Consider the following 17,735-nt stretch of genomic DNA (forward strand, 5'->3'; position numbering starts at 1 on the left):
CAATGCGGGCATGTGCCCTTGACTGGAATCGAACCTGGGACTCTTCAGTCCGTAGACCAACACTCTATCCACTGAGTCAAACCGGCTAGGGCTTACCGTCCCATTCTTCATGCAGGCTGCTGCTAAAATGAGCTATCTATAGTGAAAAGCTGTTTACCTGCTACCTACAAATCCTCATGATTCCCAAGGACTTTGTCATAAAGTTGAAACTCCTTAGCAGAGCAGGTCAATCACCAACTAGTTCTGAAACACACACCTCTTCCTGCTTCACTTCCTCTCCCTCTCCCAAGTGCCCTATGATCCAAACACATTTAGTCACACTGTCATACCTTTATGTCTTTGCAGACATCTGTTGTAGGCAGAACTGCACCTACAGGTGTTAGACCCATGGGATCAGACTGGACCTGGGTTTAATAACCTTGGTATTTGAGTTCTGGCAAAGAAAGAATTCAGAGGCAAGACTGAAACTATAAGAGAACATTTATTAGGGAAATCACAGGATAGAAGTAATTTGTAGAAGAAATGGGCTTAGGAGTTATAGAGGTAAAGGAAGGGCCCTTGGAACTCGGGAGTGAGGAAGGTAATGGTAGCCCGCCTGGGGAGGGGGGGGGAAGGGAAAGGAGAGGGCTGCTCTCTGGAGGGAGAGTCCTCTGTCCTAAGGTTTAAGGGTGGAGATTTTAGGGGAAGGTCTCAATAGAATATTTGGCAGCTTTTCAGGTATGTCCTTTCAGGGTCTAGGTCCCCACTGATTGGTTGGTGCCAGGACAGAGGGTCATTATCCGAAGCAGCTGGTCCTGAGGTCCGTCAGTGGTGGTGTTGCTTGTCTGGTTTTGTTGCTTTTCTGCGCCTGGAGCCTCGATGTTATCTCTGAGGAGGAAAGATCAGGGGGTCCAAACCTCATGACCAGTGATATGCTAGGGGAGGAAAGGTCACCCTGGGGGCAAGGTCCCACCCTACAATTGTCCTTTGTTAGGTACCCACCTAGGACTTTCTGCCCTGGTGACTTTCTGTACTTGGCCCATCGTCCTTGCTCTGTTCATGTCTACCACACATACACTACTCGGGCTTGTAAACCCATCCTATCCTTCAAGCTGGCAGATGACTCCTCCCTAGAAGTTTGTTTTGACATAGCCCTCCGCTGGCATCACTTATTACCCTTTGGCTACCCTTTCTTTGGTGCCCACTTTCGTTCAAGTCCTTGTGGCTATTTAGTGGTTTCTATGCCCATGTACCCAACTGAATGCACCTCCAATACACTCCCTTGAAGGCTATCAAATTTTTTTTTTTTTTTTTACTTCATCCAAGGATATGTTTTACTGATTTTAGAGGAGAGGGGATGGGAGAAAGAGTGAGACAGACAGACAGACAGACAGACAGAGAGACAGAGAGGTGAGAGAGAAACATGGATCTGTTGCCTCCTATATGTGCCCCAACTGGGGATCAAACTTACAACTTAGGTGTGTACCCTGACTGGGACTGGAATTAGCAACCTTTTTGGTGAACAGGATGATGCTCCAACCCACTGAGCAACACTGGCCAGGGCGGAAGGCTATCATTTTTAAAAAATTGATTTTTAGAGATAGAGGAAGGGAGAGGGATAGAGAGATAGAAACATCCACGAGAAACATTGATCGGTGGCCTCCTGCACGCCCCCTTCTGGCGATAGAGATGCAACCCAGGCATGTGTCCTGACTAGGAATTGAACTAGGGACTTCTTGGTTCATGGATCGACACTCAACCACTAAGCCACATTGGCCAGGTGAAGGCTAGTTGATAACTATTTAACAAGTGCTTTCTATGTGCCAGGACCGGGGCTAGGCATTGGCCTTTCTAAAAATATGTTTTCTTCTTTGCCTCTGGCCCAGCACATGCCACATGCTTACTGAATGAATGGGTGAATGAGTTATCTAGTACAGAGATCCTCAAACTTCAGTGTGCATATGAATCACTTGAGGAACTTGTAAAAATACAGATGCTGGGGCCCCACCCTAAAACTATTGAAGTTCAGTCACCGGTATGTTTAACAAGCTTCCCAAGTGATTGTGACGCACTCCGAAGTTTGGGATTGTTGAGAAGTCCCACTTATTTTCAGAAAAGACTGTGCTTACGCCGTTCCAGGCAGATAAAAGCCCACTCTGCATTTGCTTCCTCAAAGTAAGGAAGACACTATTTATGAAGCACCTATTAAGTACTGGGTGAGTTATATTTAGGAGCCATGCTGGCTGGGCAAAATGTCTTTTCTTTTACAAAATGATGGTGATGGCAGTTGATTGTTTCTCCATTTTTTTAAATTTTATTTTTAAATTTCAGTTTACATTCAATATTATTCTGTATTAGTTTCAGATGTACAGCATAGTACTTTACAAAGTGGTCCCCCTCTCTTTTTTTAATGTCTTGGTAAAATAAAAAAATAGGTAACTCTGGTTTGGGGTCCAATGTTTTTAAACTTTAATTATTAAAGAAAACATGCTTATTGTACAGAATTTGAAAAATATATCTAAGCAAAGAGAACAACATAGATATTTTTGTCTATTTATTCTACCAAAACCTACTTCCATCCCACCTACTCTTAACCCCATGCTAATACAAGAGTTGAGAGGAGGAATGACAAATACAGGAATTTTACTTTTTCATTTGCTATTATATCCCGAGTACTTCCCATGTCATGAAGATTTTGTTGAAATATCTTTGTTAATGGCTATTTGATACTTTATTGTAATTTATGAAACTATTTCTCTTCTGTTTTGATACAGTTTTAAGGCATGTCAGTCATGATTTTCCCCATGAACGCCTTTGACTCTAGCTACCCTCCAAATGTTCATGTTACTTAAAAGTCTATCTTTGGCTCTTCTTCTTTCTCTTTCATTGATTTTATATTTCCATTTTTTTCCAGCCCCTTCTATATGCCAGTGACTCCCTATATACTCAGACCTCTCTCCTGAGTCTAAAGCCCATGAAAGTGAGAGAGTAACGTAAAAATAGTGGGGAGAGTCTTGACTGCCATATTGAAGAGTTGGGGTCCAATTAAAAAAAAATTAGACTAGTTCTGTAAATCCCAAATGTGGTTACTGCTGATTCAAACACAAGCCCCTTTTTACAGTATGAGCCTGTTTCCTTGGCTCTCCCTGCAGCAAGTGGAAATCACTCACAACACTTCCCAGTACAAGGAAGTAGCGCGCGCGTGTGTGTGTGTGTGTGTGTGTGTGTGTGTGTGTGTGTGTGTGTGTGATGTAGAAGAATGGACAAACTTTTCAGGGACAGGGGAGCTGCTCAGCATCCCCATTTGATTGCTGCCTTCCCTTCCTCCCTTTCTGAGCCTGGCCAGGGAGGGAGCCATCAGGGCTGGGGGCAGGGAGAGGAGTATGACCACAATTCCAGCTCTTTTTCTTGGCAGTTCAAACCCCATTGTAATACATAAGTATTACACTCCTCTGAAGCCTGAACTTCTCAGGATAGGAGGCAGGAAGCTGAGTTGGAATATGAAAGGGTTTGAAGAGGGCTGAGGTTACACAAATAGCTCTGCTGACCCATGCACAGGGTGCCTCGGCCTCACGGGCTTTGCTCCACTTCCTGTCGGGTTGGAGAAAATCTCCTGGAAGATCCAGCTAGGCTTGGCCAGGCCCAGCCAGACCTCTCTCTTCCCTGCCCAATTTTCTGGTCTTGGGAAATCTGAGGAGTGGGAGGTTAGGCAGAAGGGTCTGCTCTGATCTATCTCAAGACTATTAGGTCCTCAGGCACTAATGTTGAGGAATGAATTACTCAATATCCTGGTGCTTGATGATATGATCTTCTAGGTATTTTTTTTTCTCAAAAGCCATCCTCTTGCCCAACCTCCAGATACTTCTCCTTTCTTATTTCCACTTCCTCATACAAACTTCTCAATACTGAAGAAGGAGCAACCCAAAGCACAACCTAGAGTTCTTAGAGTCTGCGGAAAGGGAGAAGTTGGAGGAGGACTGGGATTGGCGAGATGATTGGACTTGGATGACCCCAATGCAAGGACTTTCCAAAAAACACTGGGACTTCACAGAGACTGGAGCTCTAGAAGCTTGGGTGTTGGAGGCCATCTCATCCCACAAACCCACCACAATTAGGGATTCCTCCTGGGACACCCCTAGTATTGAACCCCATTAGAAGAACCTTTGTTTGGCAGCTTTACAGTTAGAGAAATCCACTCATGCTTCAAGATCTGATGATGCCCTCGTTAACAAAGGAAAGGAAAGAGGGGTAAAAATCCAGGCGTGTCTGGCCCCAGAAGCCAAACAAACATCCCAGAATGTCAGTGTTCAGAATGACACTTACCTAGGTATTATCTCAAGACAGAATTACAATTTAGTCCTAACTGAGGGTCTAGAAATATGAGTTTTGCTCAAGTCTTCGCTTTTTCCTAAAGGCCTCCAGGAGCTGACTCTATATCTTGGGTTACATTTAGCCACTCCAGGACTCGCCTACTTGACCCAAGTAGGCTCCAGTACAACAAAGGCATTCTGAAATGAATGTCTTCAGAAGTTGGGTGATACTGCAATTCGGTATTTCTAGGTTGACTCCTGTAAGCAGTATGGGCAGGAGAGACCTGTAGGAATGCCCTGGACTGGAGTTGGAGGAATAGAGCCTCACATAGACCATGAGCTGATGGAGCAAGCAGGCAGGAATGGAGATGGGTCACTGTCCTTCTGGCTGAGTCTGCCTATCTCCCTGTGAGCTATATAGCCTCAGCATATCTGTTTACTTCATATCTGTGTTTATCTCCTTCCTGGACTTCCCTTTCTTCCCCCCCTGGGGCTGGATCTGGTCAGTCTTCTCTACTCCCTCAAGATCCCTCCCTGGCTAACCACATGCCATATACCTTTCAGTATTGCCATGGCTTCCAAATATATGGACTGGTCTTTAATTCAGTTCTGAGCTCCAGCTTTGCAATGAGCTCCTCCCAAATACCTACACTTGGCTGACACACATTCAACTCACTTGTATGAATTTATCAGTTCACTCCTCCATACTGCTATTGGGACATCTGACCTTGTCCCACTTCTTAACATTTCTTCAGTGGTGTCTGATTTTCCTCCTCAGATATGTAGATGGGGCAGGGGTAGGGTGAGGCGGGGGTGACTGAGAGTTGGTTTGAAGTGTTCTGGGGATCTGGAACAAACAGAGAAATTATCTGAGATCCAATAGCACCGTGGTCGGCAAACCAGGGCTTGCGAGCCACATGCGGCTCTTTGGCCCCTTGAGTGTGGCTCTTCCACAAAATACCACGTGCGGGGCGTGCACGTACAGTACGATTGAAACTTCGTGGCCCGGGGGGAGGATGGGGATTAATGGGGGGGATAAGGACACATTTGTAATACCTTAACTAATAAAGAATTTTTTTTTTAGAAAAAGGAAAAAAAATATTTTCTAGAGTCAAGGATATTTAAATAGCAGAATTTTATGAGAATATACAAAATAAATAATTTTGCATAGTAAAAAAAAAAAAAGAAACTTTGTGGCCCATGCTCAAAAGTTGGTATTTTGTGGAAGAGCCGGTATTTTGTGGAAGGGCCACCCTCAAGGGGCCAAAGAGCCTCATGTGGCTCTCGAGCCACGGTTTGCCGAGCCACAGTTTGCCAACCACTACAATAGCAGGTCAAGAGTAAGGTAAACAGTTTAGAGGTGGATTTCAATGCCAAGTAGAGCAAAGCATGTGAGGAGAAAATATCCTGTGACAAAACCACAGGGATCAGAGCTGGAGGAGGCTACTGGATGAGAAGAAGCCCCACAGGAGGAAGTGAGGCAAAGCTAGAATAATGGTTGGTCACCATTTCTAAGCATCGCTCATGCATCTGGTGTGTGAGAGTCAGGAACAATCAGAGAAGCTAAGGAACAGAAGAAAACTAGCAGACTGTCATCTACTCCGTAGCAGAACATTCAGATCCTTTCCGACCTGGTTCATGCTTACTTCTCCAGGTTCACCTTTGTCACTCCTCAGCTCACCCCAGTACTACAGGCATTTTCCCGAATTCGGTGTGACTTCTGTGACTCTATGTACATGCACAATTCCCTCTGCCTAGAGTATCATTGCCATTGGTGTCTACTCAGTGAAGACCAACTCACCCTTGTAGATGAGCCCCAGATTTCTCAACTCCTTCAGACACAGTGAGTAATTCTAATGTCACCTGAGGCAAACCTTCTCACCCCAATTATTTCATTGCCACATTGTGTAATAATTGTTTATCTGCGTGCCTGAACTGAACTGTGTACTCCATGAGGACAGAGCCTACATCTTACTGACTGTTTAAACCCCAGCACCTGCCTGGTTGGCACGGCTCAGTGGCTGAGCGTTGAACTATGAACCAGGAGGTCATGGTTCGATTCCCCGTCAGGGCACATGCCCGGGTTGCAGGCTCGATTCCCGGTGTGGGGTGTGCAGGAGGCAGTCAATCAATGATTCTCTCTCATCATTGATGTTTCTCTCTCTCTCTCCTTTCCTATTTCTATTTGAAGTCAACAAAATTATATTTTAAAAAATAAACCCCAGAACCAAACATACTGGCTAGCATATACTTGGTGCACCCTAAACATTTCTTGGGTGAATAAATGAACAGATTAATGGGCTCACATTCTCATAGGGGAGACAAGCAAGCAAAGAGAAAATTTCAAAGCTGTGTGAAAAGGGCCATGCTAATAGGTCAACTTGTTGTAATGTACCCCTCGAATCACAGAAGGATGCCTCAAGAAGTTGAATTAAAGGGTCACATTTATTGCAATCTGGGACTATGAGGGGCCATTCCCCAAATCTCATAGTGATAAGATGGCTGCAAAACCAGACTTATATAGGCAAAGATCACAAAGGTATTGATTACATCCCAAGGTTTGGAATGAGGAACCTGGTTTGCAAAAAAGCAGTTTACAGAAGCAGAAGCAGCATATTATCTAAACCACAGTTTTGGGTCTCCAGAACACTGAGTCAACAGGGACACGTTAACTGGAGCCCTCTGACCTTGGGATAATTGTGCTGTCCTTCCCAGGTAAGGGAAAATGTGCTCTCTAAGACCGCTATGACCACAACCAATGGGATATCCACATTACAATCAATAGGGTATTTAATCGAATGGGGTGATTTATATAATTCAGAAAATTAAAATAACTTTTCTATTATTGAACAAAGCAAATAAGTACAGAAGCCAAACAGCAGGGTTAAAGTTAAACTATAGTTTCTACCTGAGATGATTGCTACCAGACTGGAAACTTGGGTACAGAGAGGAAGGAATGCCTCATTTCAGGCATTTGTACCCCACTTTCTCCCCCTTGCATTATGCAATTCAATATAAAAACACCAAACAGTAAAATAAAATTTTATTTTTGAGACAAACAAGATATCTTATCCATAGGAATGAAATCAGATAAGCCCTTTCTTTTTGGGAAGGGGGCAGTGCCTTGTTTTGTTTGTGACTATCAGTTAGGGTGCTGGCAAAGTGAAGAATGTAACTGAAGAGAATGTAGTAACTGCTGGCAGAGATGTGGGCAGGGTTGAGGAAACCAGTCAGGGCTGAAGAGGCACTTAAAAACTTGCAACAGCTGGAGGCTGTTGCCACATCTAAGCCTGAGGTCTAGGGTGGGAGACTGGAGCTCAATGAGAAGCTCAGCCACTGTCAGTTCCTCAGCTTGACCCAACAAGCTGGTGATAGGGGAACCCCAACCACGCTCTTTTCCCACAATCAAAATCTGCCTCCAGCTCTCCTTAGCTGAGCTCAATCAGAAGCCAGAGAGCAAGCGAGCCCTGGTGATAGTTCATAGAGGTCAGACTCCAGGGTGGAGAGGGGCTGAGAATGGATCTGAGTGTTAGGAGAGCAAACAGAGAACGATCAGCACAGGCGATCTCTGCAGGCGATCTGAGTGTATGATCATTGCCTTTTGGGTAAACATTAATTTGAGCCTTGCGGATGACAATTTTATGTCTCATGTTTTGTATATTTAGGCATTTGTGTGTCCAAGCATATTGAAATATGCGCTGCTTTATTAGTGGGTCTGGGTGGGTACCTATGTTTTTAAAAAGCTTTCCAAGTAATTTTGATGGTCTTCGCTTTTTAAAAATAATTGTACTTATTGATGAGAGAGAGGGAGAAAGAGAGAGAGAGAGAAAAGAAACATTGATTTGTTGTTCCACTTATTTATGTAATCATTGGTTGCTTCGGGTATGTGTCCTGACCAGGGATCATGCCTGCAACCTTGGCGGATGGGGACGACACTCTAAGCAACTGAGCTACCAGCCAGGGCAGATAGTCTTTGCTTTTTGAAAATCACTTTTATAGTCCCATTCTCTCATGTTTTAGAGAATGAAATTAAGGTCCAGAGTAATGGAAAAATGCCATTTTTAGGTGACATTAAAGTGTTTGGCTAGAAAAGTAACAGGTTTGCACTTATCACAGAGCCCAGTTCGTTCTCCCATTTTAATGATGAGGAAACAGACTGCTAAAATGGAGTGATGGTCCCACTTAGTATTATAAGTCATACAGTCAGGTAGTGAGTTAGTTATATAGTAAGTCACAGAGAAGGAGGGGCTAGCACTAAGACCAGTATTTTTAACTCTCAATCCAGCATTCTTCCAGGCAGCACACTTTGCAGGAAGGTGTGTGTGTGTGTGTGTGTGTGTGTGTGTGTGTGTGTGAGAGAGAGAGAGAGAGAGAGAGAGAGAGAGAGAGAGAACGAATGAACCCTGTGGGCAACAATTCTAGTGATCTAATCTCCTGTTCTGGTAAGGTGGGTCTCCCCACAGCCTCCGATTGGAAAGAAAACAGAGCAGGCAGGCAGAGTGCATTGGCCAGTGGGGCTCTATGCAGAAAGGGCCTGGAGGGACAGGGGAAGGCTGTGGGTGACCTTCAGTCAGAGATGCAGAGTCAGATACTTTAAAGGACTCTAGGCAGGCTTTTTCTGGGTGGAGAGCTCTCTGGGTGGGTTGGGATTCTGGGAAAGTCTGGAGGGGAGAGATAATGGTCTTAGCAAGAGGAATGTGGTTTAAGCGAAAGGGAATATCTGTTGTGAAGTGGTCTAAAGATCAGTTAAAATATATTTTTATTCATTTCAGAGAGGCAGAGAGAGGGAGAGCTAGAAACATCCTATATAATAAAAGGCTAATATGCAAATTGTCTCCTCAGGAGTTTGGCCGACTGGAAGTTCAACCGTTTGCTCTGATGTGTGCTGACCACCAGGGGGTGGCACGGAATGAAGGAAGGCCCCAGCCAGCAGCTGGAAGGCCCCAATCGGCCCTGATCGCTGGCCAGGCCTAGGGACCCTACCCGTGCATGAATTTTGTGCATTGGGCTTCTAGTCAATGATAAGAGCGAATCACTGATGGGCTGCCTTCTGCACACCCCATATTGAGGATCAAGCCCACAGCTCAGACATGTGCCCTGACCAGGAAGCTTCTTAGGCTTACACTGGGGATTAAGCCTGCAACCAGGTCATGTGCCCTGACTGAAATCAAACTGGCAACCTTTTGGTGTATGCAACTTCCTGGTGTATGTAACTTCTTGGTGTATGTAACCTCAGTGTATGGGATGACGCTCAACCAACTGAGCCACACTGTCTAGGAAGGTTCCTAATTTAAGTCCTTTATGAGAGAGAGTACATGTTTTTGGTGAGCCTACAGGGTGTTGATTGCCTTCAGCTCAAAATAATTCACATGCCAAAGTGGCAAATTCTGGGGTGGCCTGTTCTAAATCCCTCCTCTAAAACTTGAGACGTTTCACTTTCCAGAAGTTTTAGTACACTATTGATATTAAAGCTTAATTTTAAAAAACTTCTAATAAATTTATTCAATCTTATCCAACTTGATCACATATAAAATTTCCTCTCTCAAGATTCCTTTTCATAAACTTTCTACAACTTTCTGTGTCTCTTTTAGTTGGTCTCTTGTTCTCTTACCCAATTCAGAAATACTCAGGATAAAAATCACTGTATTTCCCTAATGAAACACATCTCTATATCTCATACCTTTTTTTTTTTTTCAAGCCAAAACATATCTTAATTTTTTGGTATATATAGTTGTTTTTCCTATTATCATTGATTTTTGTAGCTTTAATTACATATATTAAAATTCTTAAAATTTTCTTGAACTACCAGAACATTAAACAAGTTTATTTCAGATGTAATAGCAATGTTAAAATCAACAAATTTAATTCTTAATGGCACCAAGTAAACTTAGTCATTTAAGTATTTTTAAAGTTATTCCCTCCAAAAAACGGAGGGAGCTTTTCTTTTTCACCCCACATACCATGGTTTCCCAATAGCTCTGTTTTTTGGAGGACTTTCAATAAATTAGTAAACTGCTTTGGGGATATTTTAGAACTTCTTTCCCCAAATAAAAATGAATCTGGACAAATTATATACTGCACTGATATCTCTGCAGATTCTTTTCCTTAGAACCTAAATGCAACTGCCATATGGTGTAATTTCACCCCACAGTAAAAACTATCTGTACTGAAAAATATGATGGAATCATATTCTGCAATCATCTAGTTAATAAAATTGTTTTAGCTTAATTTTAATTTTTTAAAATCATATTTCAAAATAACCAACTCAACATGGGACATTATTTCAGTCTTTACTGACTCATAGGTATATGAACTAGTACCCAGATCTTCTATATCTTCCTCTTCCATAAATGGATGGAATTATTTAATACAAGTTTGATGTAAACAATGAACACTTTAAAAAAATTTACAATTTAGGTTAAAATCATTGACTAGTGTGGAAAAAGAAACACTATAATGAGAGGGAGCCTACACTCTCAATTCAAAATCTAGTATTTTTTTCCTCCTTCAATAACATGTACTTATTGTCATAAGGCAGCTATATATGTGTTCAATAAACACATTTAGAAACACATTCATAGTACTGATTAGAAAGTCCAGATGAAATGGTTATAGAAGTAGAGGCAGTGTCATTTCAGAAAATTCATTTATATATCAAAATCTATTTGATATCTGGAAGTTTACAAAAATGCTGAATTCTTCCAAAGTAATAATGCCTTCTATAACTCAAGCACTCTTCTCTTGGCAAGAGCAAGTTGAAGCTTATCCATGAAGGTAAAGGTGCTTAATGATGAACTTTTCTTCTAAGCTTAGAGTTAGACTGAATATACCCAAGAAATCAGCATCGTCTTTCTACATTAGAATCCTATAAAGTTCATCAACTATCGTCCTTTTCTGCATTATTCTTGGCACTCAATTAAGACTGCTGAAGTCTATTGTACTTTGTACTTTCACATACAATTCTTAACCTTTAAAATCCTTAATTTCTAGTGAAAACTAAGAAGTAAGCAACTGTGAACTGTCTGTTACATAAGTATTATTTTAGATTGACAAATTTATGAAAACATTTCATAATTTCTAAAATTACTACCATAATATGATAATGTACGATAATGTAAAAGACTGTAAAAATTGCATCCAAACTGCTTCTGGCACATGGAATAAATTAAATTTATCTACTTTGATGGCAAAAGCTTTTTCTTATTAGTTTTTGTGGAGAAAACTATTAAAATTTATTTGTATTTGTCCTTGGGGTCAGAGGAGCCATTTGTGCAAATAGCAACAACAACAAAAAACACCCCACAACCCTTTTGGCTTTCTTTTCCCCCCTTCAGCCTTAGGAACAGGGGATGATAAATGTAGGTGGGCTATGAAGTGCTTCTACAGCTGTATATCTAGTTTTGCAAAGATTTGTAAGATAAGAACAACTACCCTCAAAACCATAACTTAAGTAACATCATTGATTGATCTATCTGTCTAACTACTAGTACATCTCCCCAATTTGCATCTTTTCCTCTAGGTACTTAGTTTTATTTTAGCTTGAGGAGGAGGCTCAAAGAGTCCACATACATGAGAGGTTCAGGGACAAAGTTAATTGAGGTATATATGACATTCTGAGCTAAGGTTGAGGCAAGGTGTCTTGAGGGCTTCAAGTGGTCATTACAGGATGATAAGAAGAGCAGATGTTTAGAAATTAAAAGTTTGCCCTGCCCTATAGGTAGATCATAAAAAGGTATTTCTGGCAATAACTCTTATATGGGCAAGGCCCCTAATTTACATTCATTAAGGGAGAGGTTAAAGTTTCTCATGAGCCTGCAGGGTCTTTATTGCCCTCAGCTCAAAATAATCCACATGCCAAAGAGGCCTCTCTGAACCCTTACACTTTCCTACACATGCTGGGCTTGGAAGGAGCCGTAGAGATCATCCACTCACATATGAGGAAATCAAGGAATGAGAGAGGAAATGATTCACCCAATCACGCAGATGAAGTGACAAAACTGGGACTAGATCCGTCTACGTGACTGCCTATCAAGTCACCCATGTAATTCCCGATTCTGAACACAGTTTCAAATGTGCCTGTGTACCTGTGGTCTGTGTAATATCAACAGAAAATCTGCTTAAGTTGTATTTTTGGCAAAGTCAGTTCCCATTCCTTTGGGTCCATAAGTATGCTCAGCTTTGCCTGTCCAGCCGTCATTTCTGATGTGATCTTATGTGTATTACAGTTGTATTACAGCTGTGTGCAGCCTATATGTGTCTGTTTTAAGATGAAGGATGTGTGTCAACCTGCGGTTGTTGGTTTTGTGTCTATGTGATTGCTTGGTGCCTAAGGGCAATTGTGATTCTATAGTTGCTGGTGTATATGTTAGGATTAGGGGTCCATGGGCTGCTGTGTACCTATTTATGTGCCTCTTTTCATGTTGAAAGCTGCATGTCTGGTGACCACTGCATGTCGATCTGGATGTGTGTTTGCACACAGTAAAGGATGTGGGTTTAACTGTGTCCACGTGGACTGCATGTTGCAAGGCTGAAGGGAACCTGTCTTTTTCTTTTATCCCCGGATTATGAGAAAATGTTTGTAGCCGTGTGTCCAGGACAGGAATGTTTGTGTCTCACACAAGCTCGGTCCTCCCCCAAGAACTGGGGTTACGTCTAGTTCAGGGATGCTTTGGCATTGCTTTCCCTGGAGGCCTGGCCTCCCCCCGCGCCGCGTCCCGGGAGCAAAAGCCCGTGGGGCCTGGGGCGGGGGTGAGAGGGGGGATTTATTCGCAGCCTAGCCCCGCCCCCCCACTCCGGCCACCCCATTGGCTCAGTCCGCGGTGACGTCGCGGGGATCGCAGACAGAACCCCCGGCGCCCGGAGCGCGGGAGGTCTTGTCCGCCCCCCGTCGCTTCCTCACCTGGCCCCAGCGCGTCTTTATCCCCGCAGCCCGGAGCCGGTGCCGGCAGCCGCCGCCTCCGCCATGGTGTCCCCGGTCACCGTGGTGAGTGAACGAGCCAGCGAGCGAGCCAGCGTCCTGCGCGGCCCGAGCCCACCGGCCCGGGGACTGCACTGCGGCGGGCCGAGCCCCTGGGGGCCGAGGACGGGGAGGGGCCCCGCAGCGGCGGTCTCCCCGGCTGGAGGCGGCCGCGGTCGGGGCCTCCCGGCTTCCCAGGCCCCCGGCGCCCTCCCTCCGCGCGCCCCCCGCCCCTCCGCGTCGGGGAGGGGCACCGTGGGCACGTGACTCGGAAGCGTGACTCTGTTGATTTCTGCGCGTCTGGCGCGGGTCGGCGGGAGAGCTGCCGGGACGGGAAGGGTGCGGGTGCCTGCTGCCGGGTTCTGCGTGGGCAGCCGACGGGGAGGCGTGGGAGAGGGCGAGGGAGGGCGGGAGGGTGCCTGGGTCCTCCGAAACCCTGCCCCAGCATTTGTTTCCTCCCCTTCCCCATTTTATCAACAAGTCTGGGTCGGGGAGGGGACGCACCCGAGTCAAAGCTTCGGAGATAAGACGCAGCAGGAAGAGGGGTCGTTATCTATTGACACCTCTTATTGTTCCGACTTTCTCAACTCTGACCCTTTCCCCATATTTCCTCTAATGCTGGGTTCTTTAGGACTGTCAAAGTCTCCCCCGCTACTACTGGCTATTTCTTCTAGAAAATAGGGGGCTGGGGAGGGGTTTGGAGCAGAGGTTGCTGTTCCCAGGGGCTGGCTGGTGGGGGCTGGGGAGATCTGGGTTCCGTGGGGGCTGTTCATCTGTCTCCTTCAGTCTCCTCCTCTGCCCGTGCCCTGCCCTGCCCAGCCTGGATGGGGGGATCTCCAGGGGAAGGGACTTAGTCATCTTTTCTTCCTGTTCTCACCCTGGCAGAGTAAGGGCAGTCTTAGACCCTGGACCACCCATCTTGCTCTTCCCATCCTCCTGCATCAGTCTGATCAGTCCCCAGGTAACTGGTGATCAGGAAACTGAGTGTGTCCCCTGAGCCCTGTGCTGGACAGCTCACCCAGACAGAGGCACCGTCACTTTGGGCAGAGCGTGGGTATACAGGGCAGCTCAGCTGCTCTGACTAGCTCTTAGAGACCTTGTACCAGAAGCCCAAGGAAAGGAGTTTCAGGGGATCACATGTTCAGAATATCTCGGAGCTTGTTCCCCATCTCCTCCCAAGGATGTTGGAGCTTTGGAACGAGCTGCAGTGACCTTGGACACAATCTTTCTTTAGCTGCCCTCCCTCCCCAGGCCAGCTGAGCCCGAGTCAGCTGCTCTGACTTCCCCCTCATAGTTCCCCATCTCCTCCCAGCCGGTCTGCTGGCTTCAGATCAAAAGCTGGACAGAGAACCCCCACCCCCTCCTGTCTCTCTTTCTGAGGTGCCTTGAATTGTGCTTGTTCTCTGGGAAATGAGACTGACACCCCCTCTCCCTCCAACCTCCAGGTCCCTGAAATGGCAGGTGTTTCAGGGGCAGTTTTGCTCCCAACTCCTGGGTCCATTTCTCTAGCCAGCATCCCTAGCTCCTCGCCTTGCCCATGATGGTTGCCTTTACGCTGGAGCAGCTGGAGTGGAGGCTGAGTAGCAGACTCGCTGAGGAGAGAGCCGGTGGGGCCTGGGGTGGTTGGCAGTGTACCACCTCACGCATTCCTGGCACTCACCTGGTGTTGCCAGGGCCCTAAGCCTGTGCCCCGGCCCCACTGCTGAGGATCATGAGTTGGCCAGGTGTCTCTGTGGTTTTCTGCTGACTGCACTCCAGACAGCTGAGGGTTGATGCTGGCAGAGAGAAGCTAAAGGGGCCTTGGGGAGGGACAAGGAGGGGGGCAGGAAGGGTGAAGCGTTTGGGCTGCAGGAGAGAGAGGACATTATCCCAAGATCTGTTTTCTGCCCAGTGAGTGACCATTCTGGTCCTGCCCCAGGGTCAGCAATGGATATGGCCAGCAGGAATAGTGGAGCCCCTTCCCCTTCCTAATGAATGAAGCCTCAGGGCAGTGATGGGCTTGTTCACATTCTGCTGGCTGGTTGGGGCAGGCCAAACTGGTTTCTGTGTGTCAATCCTCCGAACAGGGAGGTGGGCCTGTCTCTGGGGTGAATGTCTGGGCTGGCTCTGAGCTCCCGAGCTCTGAGTGCTGCCCTTGTCCTATGTCCTCCAGGTGAAGAGTGAGGGGCCCAAGCTGGTGCCCTTCTTCAAGGCCACCTGCGTGTATTTTGTGCTCTGGCTGCCCTCGTCGAGCCCGTCGTGGGTCAGCGCCCTCATCAAGTGCCTGCCCGTCTTCTGCCTCTGGCTCTTCCTTCTGGCCCATGGCCTAGGATTCCTGCTGGCCCACCCCAGTGCCACACGCATCTTTGTAGGGCTCATCTTCTCCACCCTAGGTGATGCCTTCCTCATCTGGCAGGACCAGGGCTACTTTGTACACGGTCAGTTGCTGCAGTAGCTACCTGGGAGGAATCCTGGGGTTGGGGGCTAGAGAGTCCTAGAGGGCTAAGGATTTGGGAGCTTTGGAACAAGAATATTGGGAATCTGAGGGGTTTTGAGACCCATAACTGTGGGGCCCCTGTTGGAGGATGACCTTGCTGGTGATCTGGTGGTCAGTTCTGGAGTTCCTCAGGGGAGTTGGGGGTCTTTACCTTTGTGGATTTCTTCCCACCCCTGTTCCCCCCAAAACAAAGCTCCTGGGTTATCCCAAATGTTCCATTCCCACCCCAGCCCCTGTACTCATCACTCACCTAAGCCTGCCCTCAGCAGCGCCTCATTCTCTCACTCCCAGGTCTACTGATGTTTGCTGTGACCCACATGCTCTACGCCTCAGCCTTTGGTATGCGGCCATTGGCTCTTCGGACAGGTCTGGTGATGGCAGTGCTGTCGGTCCTGTTCTATGCCTTCCTCTACCCGGGCCTCTCAGGTCCCTTCACCTACTTGGTGGGGGCCTATGTGGCTCTTATCAGCTTCATGGGCTGGCGGGCCATAGCAGGGCTACGGCTGGTTGGGGCGGCCTGGCGCTGGACTGAGCTGGCGGCTGGCAGTGGTGCAGTGCTCTTTATCATCTCTGACGTGACCATCGCTGTCAACAAGTTCTGCTTTCCCGTGCCCTACTCGCGGGCACTCATCATGTCCACCTACTATGCTGCCCAGATGCTCATTGCCCTGTCAGCTGTTGAGAACCGGGAGCCAGTGGAAGACTACAGACTGAGCAAGGCCAACTGATACCCCAAGGGCTAGGGTCTGGTCACCTGCCCTCTCCTGGGACTGGGGTCCAGAACCTGGGAACCTGCAAGAGTTGGTTCAGGATGGCTGCAGTTTCAGACTGAGGCAGCAGGTACCACCTGGAAAATGTACAAGTTTGATGGGGTGAGCAGGAAAGGACCTCTAGTGAAGCTGGTGGTCTAGGGCAATGCTGAGAGCTAAAGAGAGTCAGACTAATATTCCTTGCTGGAGCCAGAAGTAGACATCTCCCCACCTCTACCCCATTGGGATTGTCAAAACCCCTCTGGAGGGTGATGGTGCTCAGCTTCTTGACCTCCCCGCGCTTCTACTAGATGGAAGAGTCTGGCTCACCCACTCTCACTCTCTCTGATCTATGTAGAGTTGAGGGGGAGGGGAGAAATCTGTGCTAAGGCTTGAAGCCCCTTTCAAAGGCCCCTAGTTGGGCAGATTGGATGGAGTGGAGTCTCCCTTTCCCTCACCTATCCTTGTTACTTGAACAATTGCAATCTCTGTGTGGTGGGTAGGAAAGTGTCTGACCAAGTAGGTAAGAGAGGGGAGTTCTTTGGCCTGGGAGCTTGGGGTATCAAGGATTCAAGTTGGTCCCATCTCTCTCAAAGGCCAGCCCAGAGCTCAGGCCCCACATCACCACCCTCAGACCCTATCCCCAGGGCGAGGTGAACCATGCCAAAGGAAGGGGCCAGCCTGTGTGTGTCTATGTGTGTGCAATCTGTCTCCCAGCCTGTGTCTTTCTCTGCCATCTGTCTCTGTCCTGCTGTCTGTCAAAGTCTTATAGGGAGAGGCCTCAGGGAGCTGCTGAAGGGATACTGGGCCTGGCTTGGAGAGCTGGGATTGCCCAAAACACCCCCCCCCGCCCCCCCAAGTTCTTTCTTCCTACCACTCCTGCACTGGGAGCAAGAGGAGGGGGGGCTCCAATGACACTCTAGGGTCATAAGACCCAAGGCACATTCAATGCAAGGTGAGCAAGGATGGGGCAACTCCATCCTTTACTGTTCATATGAAAAAATAAAAATAAAAACCAAGGGCCGCTGGCTGCCCTGCTTGTCTGTCTGTGTGGTGCTTGCCTATCCTGGAGGAGGGTGTGGGGGCATGGAGCCAGGGGCCCTGGATGTCCTCATAGTCTGGGTCACAGTACTGGCCAGTGCATCTTGGCGCCAGGCTGGTTCCCTGGCTCTGGTAACACTGCTGGTTGGAGTGGGTCTCACGTCCCTGGTCACATGTGTGGGTGAGAATGTAGTTCAGGAGGATGGGGGATGGGTAGAATTTGC

The 17,735-nt window shown here is 46.9% G+C and overlaps 1 protein-coding gene and 1 long non-coding RNA gene across 2 annotated transcripts; one reads left to right on the top strand and one right to left on the bottom strand.

Moving 5' to 3' along the window:
• Nucleotides 1-291: 291 nt before the first annotated feature.
• Nucleotides 292-13,315, bottom strand: LOC132241048 (uncharacterized). The gene is made up of 4 exons (XR_009454450.1): nt 13,189-13,315; nt 5,017-5,136; nt 3,760-3,928; nt 292-867 (listed from the first exon to the last, which is right to left on the bottom strand). It is a non-coding gene; the product is annotated as an uncharacterized LOC132241048 (long non-coding RNA).
• Nucleotides 13,144-17,513, top strand: TMEM86A (transmembrane protein 86A). The gene is made up of 3 exons (XM_059709112.1): nt 13,144-13,272; nt 15,398-15,662; nt 16,013-17,513. The coding sequence occupies exons 1-3, from the start codon at nt 13,252-13,254 to the stop codon at nt 16,447-16,449; spliced, it is 723 nt and encodes a 240-aa protein (XP_059565095.1). The 5' UTR covers nt 13,144-13,251; the 3' UTR covers nt 16,450-17,513.
• Nucleotides 17,514-17,735: the final 222 nt, after the last annotated feature.

This window comes from Myotis daubentonii, chromosome 9 (assembly GCF_963259705.1).
Source record: "Myotis daubentonii chromosome 9, mMyoDau2.1, whole genome shotgun sequence".
Taxonomy (NCBI): domain Eukaryota; kingdom Metazoa; phylum Chordata; class Mammalia; order Chiroptera; family Vespertilionidae; genus Myotis; species Myotis daubentonii.